This window comes from Zingiber officinale, chromosome 4A (assembly GCF_018446385.1).
Source record: "Zingiber officinale cultivar Zhangliang chromosome 4A, Zo_v1.1, whole genome shotgun sequence".
Lineage (NCBI taxonomy): Eukaryota > Viridiplantae > Streptophyta > Magnoliopsida > Zingiberales > Zingiberaceae > Zingiber > Zingiber officinale.
In genome coordinates this window covers 17,582,642-17,608,946 of record NC_055992.1, presented here as the reverse complement: position 1 = coordinate 17,608,946, position 26,305 = coordinate 17,582,642, and the positions used below count along the sequence as shown (strand labels likewise).

Below are 26,305 nucleotides of genomic sequence, written 5' to 3'. Positions count from 1 at the left end.
TTCCTCGAGAGATCGATCCTGGGCTCATTACTACAACGTTATTGTGAAATTAAGGGGTTCAGTGGAATATACATTTGTATAATTTGATTAGCGGATATGACAGATTTGCTTATCAGTGGGCTCCATAAGCACCCCTAGGCCGACGGTCTATGAACGGGTCTAGTAAAAGGAATGGGCTCCTAAGTGCCCCTAGGTCGATGGTCTATGAAACGGGCCTAGTTCCTAGCAGGTTCAAGATTTGCTACCTTGGATCTATTTAGGATGCGCATTTATGTATGTATGTGGTACAAGCCGGGCCCTCATGTTGAGATTATGTTTAAGTATTATATGATATGTTTTCTTTAAAAGACATCTTGCACATGACATGACGCATGTTTTTGAAAGACATCTTGCATATACCTATACGATATGATAAGTTATGATATGATATGTGATGATATGATATGTTATGAGATGATATAGCATGATGCTTCTTTATGATATGATATGATATGATATGATATGATATGATGCTCTTTTATTTTATGAGATGATATAGCATGATGTTTCTTTATGACATGATATGACATGATGCTCTTTTACTTTATGATATGATATGTTATGATGCTCTTTTACATGATATGATGTTCAGATGATTATGTCTCCATGCTATATGCTTATGTGATTATGCTATGATATATGATTTTTGTGAGTAGGAAAGGATCTTACTAAGCCTATGTGCTTATAGTTTACTTTCCTTGTACCGCAGATAAAGGCAAAGGATGGGTGAGCAGCAAGAGAGGCAAGAGATGTGTGTGGTAGTGGCTCGGCTAAGGAAAAGACCTGCTTATATTAATTTATGCATGATATGAACTATGTCTATCTTATGTTAATGTTTTGCATGATTACTTGACACTTGTTCATGTTTATGATAGAAATTGATTTCATGACCTCATTCACTTAGAGGTATACAAGAATATATAAATAAGTACTTCCGCTGCTTTAGAAAAAAAATTTTAATATGCATGTATGTTCCCCGTACAGTAACCCCGCCCTACTAGCAGGAAGGGCGGGCGTTACATCTTCCTCTCCACTACACCATTTTGTTGAAGTGTTCTTGGACAAGAGAATTCATGCTTATAGCCATTTTATAGACAAAACTTAGAAAAGTTCAAATTCTCGAACTCTCCACCATGATCACTCCTAATTCTATCAATTTTGAGGTTCTTTTCGTTTTCTACCCTCTTGGTAAACCCTATAATTGTTTCTAAAGTTTCCCCCTTATGTTTCAAGAAATAAACCCAAGTATATCTAGAGTAATCATCTACTATCACCAAATAATATTTGTTACCTACCAAGGATGGTGTTCTATGACAATCAAAAAGATCCAAATGCAATAATTCTAACGGTAATGAAGTGCTAGTTAAGGTTTTACCTTTGTGTGATGACCTTGATGCTTACCTTCTTGACATGCATCGCACAATTTGTCCTTGATGTACTTGATCTTTGGTAGTCCCTTTACTAGCTCCATCTTGGCTACCTTGGCTATGTTCCTCATATTGATATGCCCAAGTCTTCTATGCCATAGTCATCCTTCCTCTTCTTTTGATATCAAACACTTAATAGAGGGGTTAGAAGCATATGAAAGATCAACATAATAAAGATTTGCCTTTCTAAATCCTTTTAACACAACATTTTCAAGATTTTTGTGTTTAACTAAACACTTATCGGGGTGAAACTCTACATCATATCTGGCATCACATAATTGGCTAACACTAAGCAAATTAAATCTCATATTTTTAACCAATAAGACTTTATGAATGATAATTGTGGGTGATACCTCAATTGTACCTTTACCTATAATCTTGAGCTTCCCACTATTCCCAAATGATACCGTTCCTTTCTTTATATAATTTATTGTGGAGAACTTGCTCACATCACCGGTCATATGTCTTGAGCAACCGCTATCCACAATCCACATACTCGCATCTTTCTTCTCTTCTACCTAAACAACATAAAACACACAACTCTTTGGTACCCATGCACTTGATTCGAAAATATCATTCAAATATTTCTTATGCACCCAAGCTTGTCTTACCTTTCCTTTAGGATCCTTCTTAACATTGTTCCTAAGTGCATCATTTCTAGTACCGTTGATTAGAGACATGTATGCAACTTCCTTTTCCTTAGGTCTATATCCTATTCCGGCTTTGTTGTAAACGGCTCTTTGGTCTCTAATGATCATATCTAAATATTTGGATCCATTTGTGAACTTCTCTAGACATGCTCTTAACTCAATCACATCATTCTTCAATTTTTCATTTTCTTCTTTGAGCATGCTTGACTCACTAGATGAACATGTATCATTTTTAATGGACTTAAGCTTTCCCTTCAAGGTCTTCACCTTAGATTGTGATTTAACAAAAGTATTTTTTAGATGAGCAATAGTTTTATAAAGAAATTCTATTTTAGGAGATTCTTTTACCTTATCATCACTTGAAGATGATTCATCACTTGACTCCTCTTCATTTGATGAATCCTCTTCACTTGACGCTTCCTCTTGACTTGACTCTTCTTTGTTATCTTCAAATGCCATAAATGTCATATGTCGGGTCACATGACATAATTCATCCTCATCCGATGAGTCAACGTTTGGTGTATCCCACGTAGCTTGAGCCACCATGGCTTCCTTCTTCTTTTTCTCCTTCTTCTTCTCCTTTTCCTCTTTCTTCCTCAATTCCAGACAATTTGGCTTGATGTGTCCTTTCTTGTTACATCCATAACAAATGACATTAGTGTTAAAACTTGAACTTTGACTACTTTTACCTTTTGACGGTTGAAACATTTTCTTCACATCCTTTCTCGTGAATTTCCTTGATCTTCCCATCATCTTCTTGACATAATGTGCCACTTCACACTTGCCGACATTTCATCATCACTATCCGATGATTCTTGCTCGGATTCGGACGATGAGGATTCCATCTTCTTTTCTTTCTTATTTTTCTTTTCCTTATTTTCTACAATAAGAGTCATACCTTTCTCTTTTGAAACCACATTAGCTTGTTCATGAAGTTCAAACTCACAAAACAATTCATCAAGCTTAACTAAAGAAAGATCTCTAGAAACCTTATATGCATCAACCATTGATGCCCATAAGGTGGTTCTAGGAAAGGATTGGAGAGCATACCTTACTAGGTCTCGATTGTCAATTTTCTCACCTATTACATGAAGTCCATTTACTATCTCCTTGAATCTACCGTGCATTTGACTCACGGTCTCGTTGGTCTTCATAGTAAAGGTTTGAAGTTGCCCCAACAAGATATCTCTCTTGGCCCTCCTTGATTCGCTTGATCCTTCATTCAACTCAATGAGTTTTTCTCAAAGCTCCTTGGCGGAATTGAATGGTCCTACTTTGCTTAGTTGCTCCTTTGAGAGTCCACATTGTAGGGTTGTTGTGGCCTTTGCATTTTCTTGGGCCTTCTTTGCCATCTCCTTTGTCCAATCCTTGGTTGGAAGAGGTGCTCCCGATCCGTCTTTTGGTTTCTCAAATCCATCTACAATACTAAACCAATTTTCAATATCATTCATTAAATAATATTCCATCCTACCTTTCCAATATGCAAAATCGTTGCCATCAAAGAAAGGTGGTTGAGCAGTGCTATATCCCTCTTGAAACGCCATCTCAATGCTTCGGTTGACGATGAGTTCTTCCGATGCGTTCCTTGCTCTGATACCAATTGATAGGATCTTTGCGTTTGGCTAGAGGGGGTGAATAGCCTTTCTTCAATTTTTCACCTACAACTTGTTAGCGGAAGAAAAATAGAAAGAAATGAAAAGCAAGAAAATAAGAGAGCAATGCTAACTCCTTGGTTTACTTGGTCTCCACCTCCTTGAGGTGACTAATCCAAGGCACACACCCACACGATCAAGCTCCAATATGAACTTCTCCTTCTCGTTATCACAAACAAAGGTGGAGAAACCTTTACAAGGGTTGCCTCTTCCTCTTACAAGATGAGATCTAGGTTTAGGAGGAAGAGACTCAAATCTTTTTCTTTAAAATCACTTGGAGAGCTCACTTTTTGCTTAGCACAATGAGTATACAAGATGGTATTTTGCTACAGTTGTTTTTCCCTTTTTATATGTATTTGTAAGTAGTCGTTTCTCACATAACCGTCGCCTTCGATCGATTGAGCACATCTCCAATCGATTCAAATATAGCCGTTGAGCATCGTTACGATCGATTGGGCCAACACTGGATCGATTCAGTCAATTCAATCGATCGGTCGATCGATTGGTTACCTCCAATCGATCGGTCGATCGATTGGTTACCTCCAATCGATCGGCTGATCGATTCAAAGTCGCACTGCTACTTCGTGCAGAAACCTTGTGAATTGATCGACCGATCGATTGGGTGTACCCAATCGATCGGATGATCGATCCAGGTTTGTACTGTGCTCTTGCGCAAAGCATGTGAATCGATCGCCCGATCGATTGGATTACTCCAATCGATCAGCTGATCGATCCAAGTTCATTCTGTGCTCTCGTGCAGAGGTTGTCAATCGATCGGTCGATCAATTGGTTTATTCCAATCGATCGACTGATTGATTCAGCAGTATTCTGTTTAGTTTTGCACCTCAATCGATTTACCAATAGATTGCTTGCTGGTTTCCCAACCAACACCTCGTGCCAGATAAACGCATTCCTGAACTTTCTTGCCAAGACTCCGGTCCTCGACCTCCTTGGACTTCTCTTTCCTTACACCCGATCTTCTGACCTGCAAGGACTTTCTCCTGCAAAACTTGCAGCACACGTTAGATCCAAACGTATTAACCTAAACTTAAATAGTTGTCAACACATTGAAAACACCCAAGACATGATTGCACCAACACTTCTTTTGTCTGATATTGGGTCGAGCGGAAGAGCCACTCGGTTGACCTTCATCTTGTCCAAACACCGTCTGCCCCTGGGCCGAGCGGGATAAATGCTCGGCCAACATTCCACTATCCTTTGTTTCGTTGATGTACCGAACAGGATTAGTGCTTGGTTGACGGATCTGCTCCCTAGCCGATCCGGGAAGCTGCTTGGCCATAATATCGATGTGTCTGAATGTAGTCTACTCAGTTGTCACTCTGCTCCGCTGATTTCAAGGATTGATGTAAGGCCGAACGGGGTTGTTGCTTAGCGCACCTTTGCGGATACTCGCTTTTCTGAGCGTCGGATGCTCAGTGTGTTCCCGAGCTACACTGATGTTGGATCGGGTCTTCTTTATCCTAGTCGGGCGAGTTGACTGCCTGAACGTCTGAGGATATGGGGTGTTGGTCAACCTTGACTTTGACCTACACTGTGGTCGTGACCCTCCGCGGGGTGGGCCCCCATCACCACATCACTAATGTATATCTTTCATCCTATAAACTCATGATGTTTTTCATATATTTTTAATATGAACTTTAATTATATTCCCAATAGTAAGGCTGGTATGGTATGATAAACTAAAATTTTCATATGATACCGTATACCATACCAAAAATTTTGGTATAAAAAATTTTATACTGATACCATGCTGAAAATTTGGTATACCAAAACTGTAAGTATCCCATGGTAGTTTTAATATGATCAACAAAGTTAAGTTAGATCCTGTTGTGGTTTAATGTCTTGTGTTTAAGTATGCAGGAACTTAAGAGCACAGGAAGTCGAGTGAAAGACGTAACTAGCGAGAAAGACGACATGGGAGAGAGTCGACGGGCTTGGTGCATCTGAGAGATGAGGTGCTATGGAAGAGTATGCTGGCGAACGAGAAGGAGACGTGCGGCATTTCCAAGGGACGAGAAGCTGGAGCAGAAGGTTGCTTGAGAAGACCGAAAAATGGGTTCAGGTGAGCCTTATTCCAAATGGCTGAAATCACCCAAGCAAATGGAATCGGAGTGAAAAATCCGGACAGAAAGTCAATCAAAAGTTAACTCTACTTCAAGCGCCCAGAGCTATTTCGGGCGCTCGGAGTCCGGATGCCCAAAGCTATTCCGGGCGCTCGGATCACCCGAGGTAGCCAAGGTGCCCCTGAGTGTGAAGCCTGGTCGCAGGCTGGTTCAGCTCGATCTAGGCCCCTGGAACCGGTCCAAGTGTCTGGACTAGAAAGTTTATCAATAAGCCACATGTCGCGATCCATTGCGACATGGATAAAATTCTATCCACACTCAGGCGCCCGAAACCCTTCTAGGTGTCCGGAGCAGGGCTATAAATATAGTCTTGATCTTAGTAGTTTACAATAACACTTGGAAACGATTCTTTTTTTTTTTGTTCTACTACTTATTTGTGAGCTGTCAACATTATAAGAGACAACTCCGTCCTAAGGATTTTTTTAGTGAACTTTAATTGTCTTGGATTAGTAATCCTCTGATTACAAATCAAGTAACTCTTTCAGTGTCTCTGTCTTTAGTTAATTTACTTCTTATTTCTTTTTATACAAGTGTTTGGTTTAATTAAGCTATAAGTTCAGAAAAATTTACTTTTATATTTTTCAGGACTATTCACCCCCTCTAGTCGGCCGCTAGGGAACCAACAAAAACTTCAGTATATCGAAATTTTGATATAATATAAATTGTATACCGATAGTATCAAAATGTTGATATACTAAACATTTTAATATACCGAAAATACTTTAACATCAATAAACATGATCAATTCAAAAGTCATACCATACCTATGTTTGTAAGAACAAAATATTAATAAATGAACAGATTTTAAAATATATATAATCAATCATTGATTGCAAAATAAACTTTATCAACATCTGTAGATGAATATAATTTGTTTATTATGCCACTAGATTCAATAGGATAAATAAAAATTAACCTATATTGTCATCACTTATATCATGCGCTACTCATGCTCGCACAGATTGATATAGTTGACTTATACAAGAATATTATTATCAATAGATTTAAGATTGATTTCCAACACCAAATATTTTACTAATTCTGTTATTATTGAATAAAATCCTACGTAATTCATCTCCCTTTTATTACTCTAAAGCAACTGCCGGATAACGATTTCACTTTATCAATTATGTGTCACCTCCTTTATCTTCGACTAACGCAATATTGTCCATAAAATTACTATACTTATAAAAAAAATATCATATAGAATACTACCTTTTAGTATTACAAAAAATTAGTTTAATCCTTTGCCCCGTCGTCAATGGCGTAGCCAGGATGAATAATTATCCTGGGCTAAAAATGTTGAGCCCAGTAAAACTCAGCCAGGTTGAATAATTATCCTGGGCTAAAAATGCTAAGCCCAGTAAAACCCAGCCCAACATAGTAAGATTGAGACCTAAAATTATTGAGCTGCTTATTGAATGAGGCCTAAAATTACTGGGTATTGCTAGGCTGCACTGGGCTAGAGCCCAGCAAAGCCCAGCCTTGGCTACGCCCTTGCCCGTCGTTCTTCCTCTTCATTTGAGAAATGATAATCCTTTACAAACGAAATTTATTTATTTTTAGAATATTTTTAAAGATCAATAGTATTTAAAATATTAATAACTTTTATATAAAATTATAATTTCATACTGCATCAGAATATCTTTTAAATAATATGTAATATTTATTTATATATAAATATATATTTTATTAGTTCAAATGGTATATATCATATCACGCAATTCCACGTCTACCGCAAATGAGATGAAACAGACAACTAGGTCTCTCTCTCTCGTCTCGATCGCTCTTCTTCGTGATCTCCGAACGGCGACTTCGTCCACACGCCATTTCCCTCGATTCATCCACCTTCATCGATCGATCCCCATTTCTTAAATTTGAACCTCGCGCTGGGAGCGAAGGAGCAAGAGTTGAAGAAAGGGGACTCGTTCGCCATGGGGAACGCTTCTTCCATGCTCACGCAATACGACATCGAGGAAGTCCAAGAACACTGCAACTATCTCTGTACCGTCTTCGCTCATCACTCTTCCCGATCATTGGCTGCAGTTCTTCTTTATTAATTTTTTCCTTCCTGATTTTAGTTTCGCAGCAGGAGATTGTCGCCCTCTACAATCGCTTCTGCCAGCTCGATCGCACTGCGAAGGGCTTCATCTCTTCGGACGAGTTCCTCTCCATTCCCGAGTTCTCCCTCAATCCCCTCTCCCAAGTTCGCCACTTTCATTGTTTTCTTACTCTTTGGATTCAACCGCAGTTGATTATCGCAATTTTACGTTTTCCCCTTCGTTTTTCTTCTGCAGAGGCTGCTTAAGATGGTTGATGGGTTGAACTTCAAGGACTTTGTTGCCTTCTTGTCAGCGTTTAGCCCGCAAGCCACCCCCCAACAGAAGGTCGAACGTGAGTAGTTCGTCCAATCCATCTCGTTCTGGGATCTTTTGGTTATTTGATTTTTCTCACTTGAAGGGTTTCTTCTTGTTGGGTTTTGTTGTTTTGTAGTCATTTTTAAAGTGTATGATGTCGATGGTAAAGGGAGAGTCACTTTCAAGGACTTGCTGGAGGTGCTTCGCGACTTGACGGGTTCATTCATGTCAGAGGAACAGAGAGAGGTTAAACCCAAAAATCCTAGTCTACGCTTCCCCATCTTGTTATCTGCTTTTCTTTGCTGTTATGATATCATGTTGGTTTTCCTGGCATACTAGCTAATCCATTTGTATTTTTTCGAGTTTCTATTGCTGTTACTAATTCATTCAGTGAATTGCAAATATGCTTAGTAGCTCTTTGCAACCTCCACATAATAAGTCCAAGCTATGAGAACAAGTAAGCATGTCTATTAACAGGATTTTTATAAGATTTGGAATATTTACTAATGAATTAGTTAAAATTCCTTCGACAACTTGCTGGATGTTGCTCGCGTTTGTGCTCCTCTATCATAATTAGTCATTGCCAATTTATGATTAGATGATGTAGAGTTCCAGCTTCAACATGGTAGATCGCTGCCAATATCTGCATCTTGAAAAGGAGTTGCATACTCCATTGCTTGATGCGAGTGGAATCTCAGTGCCCAACTCCTAATTGATTCACCTTGTAAAAAGATAGCATCTTTGCACTTCCTTGTGAACCTATTGGGCCCATCATTACCATCCTCTATAAAGAATACTTTTATCTGTTCACCTAAGAATGCCTGATCTTTCTCACCATCCATAATGCATATAGGCTGCCTTGTGAGGCAAATATCTCACAGGTTGTATTTCTTTTATTTTCAAATTTTCATCCAATGTAAGCTACATAATTTCTAAATCCTGATTCTGGTGCAACTATGCCTCTTGAATCCTAGGAATAACAATTTCGTCGATCCATAATTCTTATGGAACAATAAGCAACTTTTAAATTCATAATCAAATAAAAGAAAGGGGACAAATTCATATAAGAATGATTGACAACTGAAAATGAACAGGACAAAAGAAAACCTAACTTCTTGTGACGGCTAATGTTTGGTCATTTGAAATAACTGATCGGTCTTGTTTTTATCTCGAGGGTAAAGCAATGCCAGATCCAAATATAGACTAATTACAATAAATAGGATGCTTAACTGTTGCTTGAGGTAATTGAATATGGGAGCATCAATTATATTAATTAGTTATAAGGGGAAAAGGGAAAGCTTTCTTTAGTCACTTTCATCTTTCTGATATATAGAATAGAGATCTGATTATGATTTATTATATTTTAAGAAGAAAAGAAGAATAGCGCATACATAAGCAAAATGTTTCAAATCTAATACAGTTGAGATTTTTTTAAGGAACCACGGTCTTGCATTTGTAAGTTGTTATGGCTCCTATAAGTTGGACCTAGATGTCTGCTATTCTTTTCATATTTGTAATGGTTTAGTCTTGCATTTATAAGTTGTTATGGCTCCTATAAATTGGACCTAGACTTGACCTTGGACTAGATCTGACTCAGTCTGGGTTGGTTGCCTGTTGACCAAATTGCCGGGCTGAACCGTAACCGGCCCGACAGGTACGTTCCATTCCCCCAAAAATCAGCGGACCGCCGATTCGGCCCACTGGTTACAGTTCTTTTTTTTTTTTAATGTGCAGCTGTTGGAACCACCAGTTACTAGTCAGCGGTTCCTAGCTGTTGGGGGTGGGGTGGGGATAATATTTTTTGGATATTTTTTTTAACGATTAAGATCATTTGACCTTTTTTTATCAATGACTATGATTTAATGTCCGTTACGTTACTATCCAAACTCTATAAATAGATAGTTCATTTCATCATTTCCACACACATCTTCTTTATTCTCATTCTCAATTTTGCATTCTCTACACATTTTCAACTCTAAGTCTCCATTTCTATACACTTTCATTTCTAACTTTCAACTACAATGGAGGAGACCGTGGAGGTTCATCATCTCGATCTCGGAAGGGAAAGGAAATAGTGAATTTACACGATAACCCCAACATTCAATCCACTGATGATGAGACTAAGTGTCTTCTGACACCCGAAATACAAGGAAGTACTGATGCAATTACTTCTAAGGTTCGGGAAATCCTTCCTCTAAAATCTTCTATTTTCACTAAACATTTTGAGAATGTCACTTTTACATCGGGAGAATTACGTGCAAAAAGTAAGCACTGCAATGCTTCCTATAAATTCCAAGTCGGCGCCGGCTATGGGTTGTTGAAATGATATATAGAAACGAAGCACCCGATAGAATATGGACTTGACCGTTCTCAAACACAATTATTTAGATTTTCTTCAACTAGCGGTAGTACTTATTTCAGTTTATTTTTATATTCTAATAATAAATTAAGAGAATCATTAATTAAATTTATTTTCGTAAAATATCTTTCTTTTAGTTTTGAATCTAAATGCACAATTGAAGATTTTTATAAAGAATCTCTGCTAAATGTGTTCCTAGGATTACACTTACTCATACAATTAAAAAATTAGTAAAACAAGGAAAAAATAATTTAAGTTATAAATTTAGTAAATTAAATAATAAAGTTTCTTTATGTTCCGATATTTGGAGTGATTATTGGCAAACACATTCGTATATGAGTATGACTTGTCATTGGATCGAAAACTCTTAGAACCTCCAAAAAAAAAAGATTGTTAACTTATAGAGTTTTTGATGTATCGCATACTACACATAACATTGCACAATTATTATGTTTAATTTTAGTAGAATATGGATTAACTCATACAATATTTTTAATATTATTACATAATGTTAGTTCTAATGCCGCTTGTATAGAACTAAAATTTGTTTGTCAACCTGTTATTGGTGGTTTATTTTTTCATATTCGTTGTGTATGTCATGTTTTCAATTTATGTGTTCAAGATGGATTAAAAATTTTAGAAAATCATATTGAACCAATTAGAACTACAATTTCTTATTTATGGTCGCATCCATGTATAATGAAACAATAGGGTAAGTTTTGTAAAACTAATGAAATGAGATTTAAAAAATTTCTACGTGATGTACCAACACGTTGGAATTCAACATATCAATTATTATAAGATTCATTTCGATATAAAGAATTATTATATTTATTTTTTACACAAAATACTATAGTTTTAGAGAATATTTCTAGTATAATATTAGTTTTAAAAGAATATATTAATAATGAATCTTTATCTTCTTGCATATAGCTATGAAAACTAAATGGAAAAATTTGTGTTTAATTCATGAAATGTATTTAATTGCATTTGCTTTAGATCTTAGATTTAAATTAGAAGTTTTACAAGAAATGTTAACTTTGTATTATGATGCTTTAATTCCATTTAAAGATTCTTCTTCTCTTGATCCAGTTAATATTATATATAATGTTAGAATTTATTTATATGATATTTATTATCAATATTATATAAAACATACAAACTAATATTTCTGAAACATATCAAACTACTAGTAGTAATTTAAACTTACAAAAACACAATTTTTATTAAAAGAATGGACGAAACGTCCATGAGAATCCTCAAGTTTCACGTGAACTTGAGAATTATTTTACGACTTCTTTTGATTTTAATGAAACAGATAACGAAAATTTCAATATCCTAAAGTGGTGGTCACAGATGGCTCAAAGCTTTTCCGTTCTCTCCGTGATTCCAAAAGAAATTTTAGCTTGTTGTTGCTATATAGTAGACGTTCAGTGTCTGCAACAACATATTAGAAAAATGATGATTGACTTTGTCTCCTGACTCATTGGAAGCCCAAGCATTACTCGATGATTGGACCAGAGCCGAAAATAGAATCTAAGGAATGCAACTTTTAGATGACAAAGTCAAAGATTTTGATACCGAAGGAACAAATACAATGGGAACGGAAAATGAAAGTGAGTAACAATGTCACTTCCTAATTTAAAAGGGTAAAAATATAAAAGAACTACATGGGGCTTTGATTTCCCGGTACCTTAAAGGGATACATAGGCAACTTAAATAAGTACAAGCCATTTTTTTAAAATAAATTTTAAATTTTTTAATTTAATAATCTTCAACTGTGGCAAACAGCGGTTCTGAACTGTGAACTATAATCATCTTGGGCGGTTAAGACTAAGGGTCGACCTGTTAAGAACCGTTGAACCGATGGTTCTGAACCCTCTAACCGTCGGTTCTAAAGCATGGTTGGTCTAGTTGGACCATTTTAAGTTTTCTGATGTAAACCTAATGTTACATTCTAACCTCACGTTTTCATTTGAATCCTAATGACACATTAGACTATTGATAATTACAACATTGTTACACATAACATGATGGATGCTATCAAATAGTTGTTTTCCAACCTAAATTTACTTGGATCAGGGATCTGGCAATGTCAGGGTAAATCAATTTGATAAAATCAGGCTTATCAATCAATTTGATCGCATTACTAATCCTGAAACTTTTTTTTTTCCGATTTGTGTAATTGAAAAACAGAGCTATGCTATTAAATTCAAGCAGGAAAATTGGATTTTGGGATACACATTATGAGGAATTTCACTTTTATCTCATTCAATGTGTTTGATAGAAAAATTAATCTTGCTAGACAAAAGCATACATGATACGGTGATGAAGAAGGACCCACCAAAGATGGGTCAAAGCAGGGAAGAGTGGCTGACGTGGAGGTCCAAGTCAAAATAGTCCAAAGTATAGGCCCATAGATTAGGCTTAGTTGGCCGAACGGGCCTCCAATGCTGGTCAAGCGTGATCGTCCGGACGACCATCCTCTGAAAACTTGTGACTAGGGTTAAGAGACAAACAATAAATCTCCCAGACCACCGTCCCTGCCAATCGGACGACATGCCTGGTCTGACAAAAGGCAGCCCTCCGACAACAGGAAGGTCGAGTGAAGGAAAATAGCTTTGTCGAGCGGCCTCCAATCGGCCTACAGTGGGACCCACCTGTATATCTCATCGTACCTTTTGGAAGTTTGTATCACTGACAACAGAGCATGTCTAGCAGGCAAATCGTACTTTAGAAGTTTCTAGCCTGTTACATCAGAGATTTGTGTACTTGCTTAAGGAAAGGTGTTAGGGATACTTTTTGACTTGTCTTCTCCTAGGATGCTTTGGAAAACGTGCATATGCTTTGAGATGTGTGCACAAATGCTCACACTATAAAAGGGGGTTTCCATTGCGGAGGTATGTGATATCTTGTTGTTATACACGCTCTAGCTACTATTCCTATTGTTGTTCTTCACTGAGCCGAGGACTAACTTGAGTGTCGGAGGGCCAACGCTGGGAACTCCTTCCTAGCCCGACACTAACACTCCTAGTTTGTTAGGACAGCGAGGAGTCTCCATCAAGTTAACTGCAGAGCCACGTTCTCAGCCTACCGTCTTCTCTGCTTTTGGACAGAATCAATACATTTCAATATATCAAAATAGTCAGAGAATACTGGAAACTCTGAACTCATCTTGATATGCTTTTGTTGTTCCACACCGAATGCATCTCAAACATCTGATACCAGTTTATATGTGTAATAGACTGAGGAGATTTGAAGAGATAAGATCCCTGTTTTGGGCAGAGTGATTAAAACTGCCAAAAATTGTGAGCAAAATCACAATTCCAACACAGTCAAAAGGTCCAGAAGCTATCACCTCAAATATTTCTGAAACATTTGCCTTTAACCTTTTTTTTTGTCTTTTTTTTTTAAAATCTTCATGCTAACCTTTGGGAATTCATGGTTCAAGTCTCATGCTACATTCTTTAGCAAGTGTCACTTCAAGTTAATATGAGATTTGGATAACATAATATCATTATAGCATACATTTCAAATGTCAGATTACTTATATACATTTATTTTAAGAAACATAATATAGTCCTACGTTATATCAATTTGAGAGCATGAAAAGCTTCTTATTCGAATTATCTGTTTGGGTTCATGTGCTCCTATCAATCCTCATCCATGTCAAGTTGATAGGGGAAGTTCACTGATCTTGATGTCAAACTGCTTGTTGTGATTCACAATCAGTTGTGTCAAGAGAGATGGAGGAAGACTAGTTTTTAATTTAGATAGTGTCATTATTATTTGATTGATATTGAGTAAACTGGAGAAATTTTGTGCGAAGTTAGTTTGCTTGTTGGACAAGATCTAGTGGATACTGTATGCAGGGATTACATCTTGATATTTGTGTTTGCCCAAAGTACTGCTTTTTATTTAAGATTCTTTACAATATAATGATGATCACTGTTATAAACAATATAAATAGATTTGGCTAGATCTCCTTGTAGTTCCTAGTAGTAGCCAAACACAATAGCATAGTTATTCGATCAGGCATTTTTATCACTATGCTACTATATTTTTATTCAGTTGCTTGTTGTCAACATCAATTAAGGGGTATGGCATTTGCCACAATTGAGAGCCATTACCAGAGTTTAAATATCTTTTCACAACATAAGATCACCTGGAAAGGTTGAATTTTATCTACAATCTTGGAGATCAAATCACCAAGGAAAAATTCAAAGATAGTCACATTGTATCATGAAATGGAACCAAACCCATAGGGTAAACATTCGTGATATTTGTTGTCATATTATTCAGGCTTTATTGTGGTTGTACAATAATATCATTATTTGTTTAATTCCTCCCCTTTATCTGAGTTATTCTTTAATGAAAGTAGATTTGCATCTATTTATATGTTTTTTAGATTGCAAAGTATGGCATTTAAATTTGGTATTATGTTTAAAACACAAGGGGTGCTAACTATGAATAGAAAACCTAATACACCTTATTGTCATATGCCAAGGAGCAGTTAAACCTTGTATTGATATGTCATATATGATTTTGTGATACACGTGGATTTACATGCATATTTGGAGAATAGAGAACGCCTCGAGAACCATCTAACTCCTGGTATTCCTATTTACCTTTTTGCAGAAAGTTTTAGGTCAGGTTTTGGAGGAGGCAGGATATTCAAGAGAATCATCACTTTATTTGGAGGACTTCATGAAGGTACTAATCTCGTTTTTAGCCATTGGCTTCTATGTTTAGTAACAACTGAAATATTTCTTGATTTGTGTGTTCTTTTACCCATGACTGAAAGATTGTCTTTGACATTAAGCCATCATATTGACATTAAGTTGCCTGTATATATTGACTACAGATTGTCTTCGACATTAAGCCATCATATTGACATTAAACTGCCGTACATATTGACTACAGATTATGATGCTCTTTCTATTCTTCACATTCATAATTCTAATATTTTGAAGAGATATACATTCTAGGTTCATAGTGCATCAGATTGATCATTATGTTCTTTAAAGGTTGATGAGGTTGCTTTTTTTAGCTTGACTAGACCATTTTGGTTGAGGCATTGAGTTATTTCCTATTCTCTACTAATCATTATCAAGGTGTGTTAATCAGTCCAAATTCCTTGGAGTAATCTAGATGAATCTTAACTTTGTGGAAGGCCATATTTCTGACAATATTCACATCTCTTAAATTATTTCTAATTACAGTAACTTGAGTTTAGTTGCTCTACCCCTCACACGATTTTCAATTGATTCAACTTATCTAATTATATTTACGAAATATGATTATATTATCTCAACTTATTTTCTCTTGATTGTATAATCTAATAAAATTGTGTTTTTAATATCTCCTTACTAAATAATAGATCTAAAATATGTAGAATTTTCATCGCAGTTTCTTGTTCATTCATTTTAAATCAAGTGGTGTATGATAATCACACAATGTAGGATCGAAAAGAATTTAGATATCTCCACAATGGTATGATATTGTCCACTTTGGGTCTAAGCCCTCATGGCTTGCTCTTGGGCTCTCCCCAAAAGGCCCCATGCCAATGGAGATATCTTTTCTCTTATAAACCCATGATCTTTCCCATGTGTTTTCAATGTGGGACTATGTTTGCAACCTTGCAACCCCATCAATCCCTCCCCTCAAACAAAGGACCACAGGCTTCCCATGTCCGATCCTCGACCCACCAGGTCTTCCTGCCCCTCGGTCCACTCGACCTACTAGGACTTCCTTGCCTAGCCGCAACTAGGACTTCTTGCCTGGTGTCTGGTCCTCTTGATCCGAACATACGAGCCCTCACTTTCTTTGTTCGAGGTCAATATTGTACCCACATGGCTCAATCAGACCAGAGCTCTTGTGCACAGTCGGCGGTTAAATCTTCTGGCAATCCGGGCTCTGATACCAATTGTAGGATCGAAAAGAATTTAGATATCTTCATAATGGTATGATATTGTCCACTTTGGGTCTAGGCCCTCATGGCTTTGCTCTTAGGCTCTCCCCAAAAGACCTCATGCCAATGGAAATATCTTTTCTCTTATAAACCCATGATCTTTCAATGTGGGACTATGTTTGCAACCTTGCAACCCCAACACACAAGACACTAGAAACTTCTTTTCATTTTAACCACCAATCTTTATTCTATTAAAAGATTAATAACTCTTATAGGAATTTCATACCCATCAGTTATTCACTTGATTCTTTCTTATTATTGAATCTACATTGTATATTTTTTAAGTTTTGTTCTACTTAAATTAAAACAACATTTAGGTCTTATTTACTTTTATAGAAAATTGGAAAAGATATTTAGAATAGAAATTGTGCCTATTGTTCTCCCAAAAAGTTATCTAGGAAAGATGAACAACCAATTGATGAGAGATGCCCTTTAATCTACCATTTTGATCCTGATCAACTTGATGGAAACAAAATTTCTTATCCTTAGCAAAAGATGCTTACCTCTTTATAAAAGATATCTGATCCTGCCCTGAAGCTGAGTAAATGGCTACCGGGGAACAACGCTGAGGTGGCTTTTCATCTGCACTGATGCTCCCTCGCTCCTGCAACCACAAGTCGTTAGTGCCAAGCCGGGAAGGGGTTCCCGGCGACGGCCCTCCGACGCTCAAGTCACACACCGGCAAGGGAAGAAAACAGAGGCAGTAAAGAAGAAGCAAATGGTGGTTCCAGAGGGCGTATGCGCGTACCTCCGCGGATGGCTGCTTCTCTCCTTATATAGAGCTTCGACGGGTTGACTACACGCTTCCCGGGCGGATGCGCATCCCCAAACTTTCCCCAAAAGCTAACATCGAGAAAGGATCCCTGACATCTTACCATAACGGGGCGAACGCATCTCTGCCAAGGCGGCGGAATCTTCTTCCGTACGATCTTCTGTCCATCCGCGCCGTCAGCCGGCGGCATCGACTCCCAAAAGGATGCTGGCACGTATCCCCCATCTTATTTGTCGACTGTTAGTCTGATTGGACTTCCATCGATCGATCCGGCCGGCCAACTCTTTGACCTCATACGAGTATATCCAAACCGATCGGCATGAGTGCCCCGGTCTCGGTGCGTTGTAGGCTCAGCCAACCCTCTTTGAACTCGTCCAGTCTATCGGGTTGTAGGCTTGGTCCACCTTCCATGAACTATTCTGGCCAATCGGGTTGCAGGCTTGGCCCACCTTCTCCGAACTCTTTTGGCCGATCGGATTGTAGGGACTTCGGCTCTGCTAGTCTCTTAGTTGACCACCTCTTGACTTTGACGACCACCCAAGCGTTGAACTTCCTTGGAGGTGGGGCCTCCTGGGTTATCACCGGATCAATACCCACTCGTGACTCCATTAGAAAATAATACTTATGACCTTAGTTGGTCTATTGAGCATCACACTCATAAGCATTGGATCTTATAATGAAGCTCCAGTGTTAAACTCGTGGCCACCAACTTTAGTTGGTTGTGTTGATTGGATAGGTTGGTTGGTTTCATTGGCTAGGTAAGCTAGATAAGTTGATTTGTTAGGCAAGCTAGATGGGTTGTTCAGGTACTCTCCAGACCATCTGTTTGAGTTAGGTTGGCTGGACGGGTAGGTCACACCAAGCTATGCAAATAAAATGACAAGTCTGATTATGTGACTGAACAAGCTAGTTGGATTGATTGAACAGACCAATCAATGAATTGTACTAGCTTCTGTACAGGTTGGATAAGCTGGTCGGGTTGGGCAGTTCAATCGGGTCAAGTAATTGGATCACTTGGGGCAAATTAGGTGGGTTGGGCAGATCGTGTAAGTTGGATGCACAAAACAAGCTGAATGGATCGAGCTTTGCTAGACGAGTTGTAGAGGCTAAACATATAAGTCATTCATCATTTTATTTTTTCATCAATTGGAATAAACAAACATAAGGATAACTTAAACAGTATCCATCCATCCATCCATCCATCCATAATAATTGATACCTCCATTTTTTTCTCCATCTGAGTAAACAGGCCCTTAGTTGATAAAGGCTTACTCAAAAATTCAAGTTTCAGATTTAATCTATATAACTCTCATCCATTAAGACAATATGGTATGTAAATAAGATACACCAAATTTATCTGGGTTCATTGTTACTCATAAATCCTTCATTGGTAGAAATAATTATATATTCTTTTATCTAGTATTGTATAGTATTTATCATCATCTGCATGATTTTCATAAAGAGTTATATTGTAAAAATAGGAAGTCCATATCTAGATCAATATGCATTTATCTACATACATGTATATCTAAATAATACATCAAAATAGAAGTTCAATTCCATATTTTTTAGCTACATTTGTGTATTCATGTTTCAACCGATCCAAAATAATTGAGGTACTTGGTTGCTCTTTTAAATTAAACCATTGAGGTATCAACCTTCATTCCGGAGATCCAATTTTCAATTGAGCCTTTACATTTATGACCGGAAGGCTGAGCCTTTATGATTATCACAGTATTGTCTACAATTAATAGCGATGATTTTTGTTCTACTTAGTGGACTAAGCTCAATAGTTTATTAATTTATGGTTAGTTAATTCAGTATGGTAAATAATATAGACCTAGTACCTAAATGTAAATACCATGTAATAGTAGGGGCCTATTTGTAATTTTATGAGGACTTAGGAAGACTATCCAGCATGGTTGTGCTAAGTATCTGAGATAATTATATCCAAATTTTGTTACAATTGATCAATAGGGGTGTGTTGTGTCAACTCTAGAAGTATTAATATTTGAGTATCAATGTTCGACACGGTATCCAGATTCCAGAGGGTAGACTAGGAGTTCAAGAATAAGAGTTGGAATGAACAAAATGATATCACAAGACACTTGCCTCATGCAACCACTAGTTCTCATCAAAATGAGTAACACAAAATCAGTTTGACAATTCGTTGCACTAGGGCTGTCAATGCAATCTCCTAGAAGCAGCCATTTGTTAAGGAGAATAGGCCCATGATGATATCGGCTAGTACCAACCCGGATGATACTTGTTAGTAGAAATCAAAATGGTTTTGATCCAGCCAATCACAGAAACCGACATCAGATCGAAATGTTCAATCTTGGTCAATTATCCTTTTAAAGGTGTGTTCCTGAACTAGTAGATTATGAATCAACAATTCTGTTTACTTTTTGTGCAGTACTGTATAACCTCCCAAATTCATGGCAATTATCTCAGTGCTTAGAGTCTTGAATTCAGTTCATTCAACAAAAAATATCTTGAGTTAATTGCTAAACATAGAAAATTTGAAGTATAAAGAATTGTAACAATTACATCTAAATGTTTATGTAATATATCAATTATAATAGTTAGCTTGTTCAAAATTCTCAACTGCCCGTAAATCTATTTTTGTTGCATGTCCATGTAACTCTATTTCATAATCATGTCATATATGATAGTGAATTATTTATTTCAGTGCTCTAACCTTTGTAAATCAATCCTGTTGTATTAGTCGGTCTTACCTGATGTGGACCTGACACGTGCCCTTATTATTAACTAGTTTGGATAACAGATTAAATGATTAATAGATGTTTATAATTGCTTTAGCTATAAAAAGTAAAGGACATAATCACTTTGGTTATATTTTTTTTCAGAATTTCTTCAAATTCAACACACAATTAGTTTCACAAATCTCATTCTATAGGACCTCTGTCTATCCTTTTGCTTCTGGATATATCTATAGAGTTAAAGAGCTGTAGCTTTAAGCCTATAATTTAATCAGTTCGTTATTGTTTTGGTTTCCTAACCTTGTTATATTTGTTCCAGGTTCTCTCCAAAGCAGGTTTGAAAATGGAGGTTGAAGTACCTGTCGATTAAGTCGTATAGCGGGGGCAATAGGTTGGCTCATTATACACGTTACATAATTGCTGCAATAAAATGTAATTATGCTATATATATATATATATATATATATATATATTCTTTTCCATGGTTGGACTTGGCCTAGTGGTGCTCATGTTCAATGTTCTATTGTAAAAGCATCTTTTGAAAAAGTGCTTTGGTGCAATTACCCTCATGGGTATTATTATTAGGGACCCTTTGCAGCAGTGGTAACCTTCCCTATGAGCAACAAAATGGGGCATAGAAGGGAGTCAACTGCAATTGAGGAGCCGACCAGAATTAAGTAGGAGGGCTTGTTGATGACTCTCCTTATGATCAAGTACAACACAATTGACACTTCTCCACACTGAATTGATTATGATTTGTTATTGTTTGCCCTCCTTTTTGGATACCTTATTGGGCAGTATTTGTTATGGCATCTTGAAGCAGAACCACAATTTACAAAGGTGAAATGGTAGATCCACCCACTATTGTTTTCTTATTTGTCATAATAAGATTAATTTATAGTTCTGCGAAGTATTAAAGTTTACTAGGTACTTTGAGATATGTGATTTATTATTGTTTTTCTCTGATTATTATTGAGAATGATTTGAGAACATTTTTTTGAGGTGGGAAAATTTTCTTTATGTTTGTTGATTTACTTTTGAATATTTCACATACCTATGGGATTGAACTTAAAATTAAAGAATTAAAAAATCAACAAAGGATGTAGATTGCGATAACTAAGCTACGTGCTTTCTGTTAAAACTTTTTTTTATCCAATTAAACTACTATAAACAGTCAATTGAATTGGGTATATAAAATGATCTAAATGCAAACCTAATTTACCCAATGTGGTGTCTGTGTTATTTCAACAAATTAAGTTAATTGTTAAAATATTGCCCTTCATTTTTAAAAACAAATTTATTATTTTAATTTTTTAAATATTTCAGGGATACAAGATTTATGTAACAGTTAATACGCTAAAATTAATTTTTAAAATGAGAAAAATTAAAATTTAGATAAAAAAATTTTAAAGATGAATAAAAGATGATCCAGAAAGAGTCTTTAGGAATAAAAGATGAACATAAAGATTTTAAACTTGGTGAAAAAAAATAGAGACCATTGCAATTCTGAAAGTTTCTACTTATGATCCATTGTGCTTCAATAATTTCAAATCCTTTTTTATATAACCATTTTCATGAGTATAATCTTGGTATCTTCTATGTATTTACAATAACGTCCATAGCGCACATAAAGTTGAATAACATAATACTAGCTATGCTGTATCTGAGTAGTGACGTTAAGAAGATTAATAAAGACCATTCAAGTAATCAAAACTTGGTTGTGCCAAAAAAACATATTTTCCCTATTTCCTACAGTATGTTGGAATAACTTAAAATAAAAACAAGACATTTTTTTCGTATATATCAACCATCCCCAAGCACCAGACTAGGAAGTGTGAAGCCATCATGTCACATTATCCACATGAAATTGATTCTTCACTAGTAAGAGAGAGGGAGAGACAGCGAGAATCTATAAGGATTCAGCCTGCACACGCCAGGAAAACTTGAAAGTGGATTCAATTGATTGCTATTTATTCCAAGACCTCTGCAATGGTCTGCCCAAAGGATTGTGAAGGCTGGAATTTTGTTGTGCGTAGTTCATCCATGAGAGATTATTGACAGCGACTGCTTGATGGCTGCTTGGATTGACAGGTTGATGCTGCACGTAGCCATAAATATTTTGAGCATTAGAGTTGGCCCCAAAGTTTCTAGGCTGGAGATATTGTTCTGAGCTACTATTGCTGTATGATGGGCATGTTGGAAACTTGCTGGACAAAACATTATAAAGGCTCCCTTCAGTATTACTAGCATCAGCCAGGCATTGGCCACCGCCCGATGGATCAATGTTGGACCAATTATTGTATGTTTGACCATCATCACGAAACCAATTTAACCCTAGGGTGCCGGTATCCATGGAAGATTGAATTGAAGGAAAATTCAGCTGCTCAACTGATGTAAATGCTTGGTCTGGGCAACTATCGGAATATAGGCTTTTGGACGTAATGTGGTGCATATATGCGTCTTGTTCTCCTGGCCCCCTCTGCTCTAACTGTTGTGCTCCCTGCAACTGAGTGGAAACCATACTGGATTCAGGCAAACCATCATGGGTCATCAAGAATTGTGATACGGGTTCCTTTATACCATTGATGTGTTGCTGTGGATAAGATATTATTCGTGGTTTCTTGGGAAACGCTGAAAGCATCTCACTCTGATTGTATGAGCTAAATAGGGAAGCCCGTTGATCCGCATTGAAGGTTGTTGGCATCAACTCTCCATGCTCGGCTTCTATTATCTCTCTCCCTAGACCGATTATATTGGTCGGATGTTCTATGCTAAGCTGGGGATGGCCAAGGGACAGTTGCCCAATCGATGTATATCCACCATTTTCGGTAGTACTGTAATAGGAATTAGAAATACTTGCTGATTGCCACATGTTTTTAGCAGATGTTTGAGAACTCCCTGCTACTTCCATGATAGTGTTACTAGGATTCTGGTTATCAACTGAAAGGCAAAGAGGTGAATAATGGTCTTCTGTCTGTAATGCCTCATCCACTTCTTGACCAACAACAATAGGACTAGTCTCCATATCACTTTTCAGTGAAGTAATTTGATCCAACAAATGTTCATCAGTGGAGTTATCTTTAAAACGGATAATTTCATCTGGGGTGTGCTGATTCCTATGATCACCATCACATGTAGGTTCTCGAGCGGTACTCTCTATCGATTGTATCTTGTTGTCCTGTCCACACGTGACCATTAGATAGTTAGCATCAGTTTTTTTTATAGTTGACTATAACAGCAGCAGCAAGAGAAACAAAAAAAACTTTAAACAAAATGAACATTGATCCATTGCCTAGAGCAAAAAGCCAATAAAGGAACGATTTTCATAAAAAAGTGAAGGAAAAAAACAGCATCTAATTTGTGCAATTCATGAGAACCTAATAAGAATTCCAAATTAGTGTAAACATAGGACAGGAGTCATCCAGTGCCTTTCCCCGTTGGTCCTTAAAGTTACATTTCAGTTTTCTTTCATCATAAAAACGTAGCTAGAAGGGGAGCCTTGGCACAATAATAAAATTGTTGCTGTGGAGGTCATAGGATTCGAGTCTTAGAAACTTCTTACAAAACAGGATAAGACTGCGTCCAATAAACCCTCTACCGGGATCCGCATTGACAAAAACCTCATGCACCGGACTGTCCTTTTATAAGAACTTAAAGTTACACTTCAACCATAATTTTCTTTCATTTTAAAAGAATCATAGCAAATGATGTTCCAGGCTTCCAGCGGAAACAATTTCTCCAAATACCAAAAATTGCTATCTTGGACAATGCACAAGAATTAATTCATTCATGCGTGCATATGCCCTGGCATACCAAAGCCAGATAGCTTTGCCAATAAAATTGAGTGAAATTTTAAAAAATTATTCTTCACATGGACAAACCTTTTAAATACTAGTAGTCCAAATAATTTAATCATCATAAACAAATTTGAAATCTGGACTTTTTACTGCTTCATTGAGCAGTTTGGATTTGAACTTTGGAGATGATCTCAAGAATAGATAAGATTGAAAAGGTTGATGAGGATGCATAGGATCATGCATTCCATGCACATGGACTTAAGGAACAACAAGAGGGCTAATTCAAAAAGGGATCTATCACTTTTGTCAGAAGGATCTTAAAGCAGTTTTTTTGTTGAAACCTAAGGGTGTAAACCTCATCACATCTTGATCCAATTCCGATACATTGCAAGAAATTTGTAAGATTGTCATCCTTATTCCAAAATAATTATACAGTAATAAGGAAGTAGATGTTGACAATAAATCAAAAAATAAGAGGTTTGGGTGGTTACAGATGAAGCTGATTGTCAGCCCTTTTAAGATCGCCCTGTCAGCCCGAGAGGAAAAGAAATAGAGAAAAGTGAGGAGAAGGGATAAAGGAGAATGTGTTGGGACAATCATAGGCAAGGATTATACAAGGCAGAGAATTATATCCTAAATGATACAGAGGCGAATGAAAGTGAATAGAGAGTTTCTGTTAGAGTATAATCATTAAGTGAAATAGAAAGTGACTCTAATATAACATGGGATAAAATGATATCAAAGTTGAAAATAATAGCACAGTCAAAGGGGCATGCACTACCAAGTAAAAAATCTTATTGGTAGAATGAGAAAGTATAGAAGAAAATGAAGAAAAAACAAATAAAAATTATATATTTGTAAGAATGAGAAAAACTTTAAAAAATATACAATAGTCCAAAAAAAGGCTAAGAAAGCAGTAAATGAAGTAAAAAATGAAACTTTTGAACGATTATATTAAAAATTAGATATAAAAGAAGGGGAAAAAGATATTATAGAATATTTAAAGTATAAGAGAGGAAGATAAGAGATTTTATCCAAATAAGATGTATTAAAGATAAATGTAATGAAATATTAGTAAATGATAGAGAAATAAAAGAGCTATAGAAGATATATTTCCATCAATTTTTTAAAAAATGTTTAGGTGACCAACTTATCAGATCAAATGAGTATAAAAATTTAAATTTTTATTAAAAAAATTCAAAATTCAAAAGTAGAACAAGTTTTAAATGGGATGCAAAATGGAAAAACTATTGGACCCGATGATATTCCGATAAAGATATGGCAGTACATAGGGAAACAATGTATTGAATGACTACAAAATTATTTAACATGATATTGAAAATAAAAAAATGTTGATCAATTGAGGATAAGTACTCTAATTTCCTTATATAAGAAGAACAAGAGAGACGTACAAAATATGCAAATTATAGGGGTATTAAACTAAAGAGTCATACCATGAAATTTTAGGAAAGAGTAATAGAAAAAAGATTAAGGAGACTATGATGACCGAAAATCAATTTAGATTTATGCTTGGAAGATTGACAATAGAAGCTACATATTTTCTCAATCAACTAATTGAAAAGCATCGGGAGCAAAAACAAAATTTACACATAATATTCATTGACTTAGAAAAGGTTTATGATAGAGCCAAGCAAAGTTATATAGAGAATTCTAGAAAAGAGAGGCGTTAGAAGTTTTCCGAATCGATTGGGATGAGTTTCGCGAGAAATAGAAGCTTTCCGAATCGATTGACCGATCGATTAAACACTTTGAATCGATTGGGATAAGTTTCGCGAGAAACGGAAGCTTCTCAATCGATTCATAAGTTGCTACCAATCGATTGGCGGCGACGAAAGGGTTTATATTTTGTTTTTTGAATCATTTAAAAGGACTTTTTCCTCTTCGAACAACAGCCACCTCTTCATCTTCTCCCTCTCCTCCTTCATCAAAGAGCAACATCTTTGCTGCCATTTTATTCTACAACAGCCACAGCATCTGTAAAATACCGGAAAATAGGCTAATATTAATAAGGGAATTTTCCAGAATTTTTGGACATTTTTCGGAAATTTTTCGGAGCTTGTATGGACGAGTTAACGGGGACAAGAACGGGGCCGGGGAAAAAGCCTGTTTAGGCGACCCATTTAAGCGAGGAAAAGTTTTTATTTTTTCTTTTCCTATTTTCTTTTCTTTTTCTTTTATTTGTTTTCTCCGCCTCCTCCCCCGCGTGCCAAGACTTCCCCGACTTCTTCCCCCTGCCCTAACCGGCGCCGCACGAGCGAAAACCTAGACGCCGATCCCCTTTCTTCGTTCTCCTCTCCTCTCGGCACCTTCTCTACCCGACGCTGCCGCCGGCCGAGTTCCTTCTTCCCGCACGAAGCAGTGCAGCGACATCCGCTCCTCCCCGCTGCACACCG

At 36.7% G+C, this 26,305-nt stretch overlaps 2 protein-coding genes across 7 annotated transcripts in view; one reads left to right on the top strand and one right to left on the bottom strand.

Moving 5' to 3' along the window:
- The first annotated feature begins 7,644 nt into the window (after positions 1-7,644).
- Positions 7,645-21,004, top strand: LOC121969644 (calcineurin subunit B-like). Of its 2 annotated transcripts, XM_042519849.1 has the most exons (7): positions 7,645-7,916; positions 7,994-8,118; positions 8,210-8,306; positions 8,406-8,515; positions 15,267-15,341; positions 20,414-20,485; positions 20,680-21,004. In XM_042519849.1, exons 1-6 carry the CDS (start codon positions 7,847-7,849, stop codon positions 20,462-20,464), a joined length of 528 nt encoding a protein of 175 aa, XP_042375783.1. In that variant the 5' UTR covers positions 7,645-7,846; the 3' UTR covers positions 20,465-20,485; positions 20,680-21,004. The 2 variants fall into 2 exon arrangements, with proteins under 2 accessions (XP_042375783.1, XP_042375782.1); XM_042519848.1 differs by having other exon boundaries at positions 20,414-21,004.
- A 620-nt stretch (positions 21,005-21,624) lies between these two features.
- LOC121969643 overlaps positions 21,625-26,305 on the bottom strand; it is a 62,305-nt gene continuing 57,624 nt past the window's right edge. For all 5 annotated transcript variants that reach the window (XM_042519844.1, XM_042519843.1, XM_042519845.1 and 2 more), the window contains one exon: positions 21,625-23,272. In XM_042519844.1, coding sequence (XP_042375778.1) covers positions 22,061-23,272 — 1,212 coding nt within the window. In that variant the 3' untranslated portion in view covers positions 21,625-22,060. The remainder of the gene's footprint in view (positions 23,273-26,305) is intronic.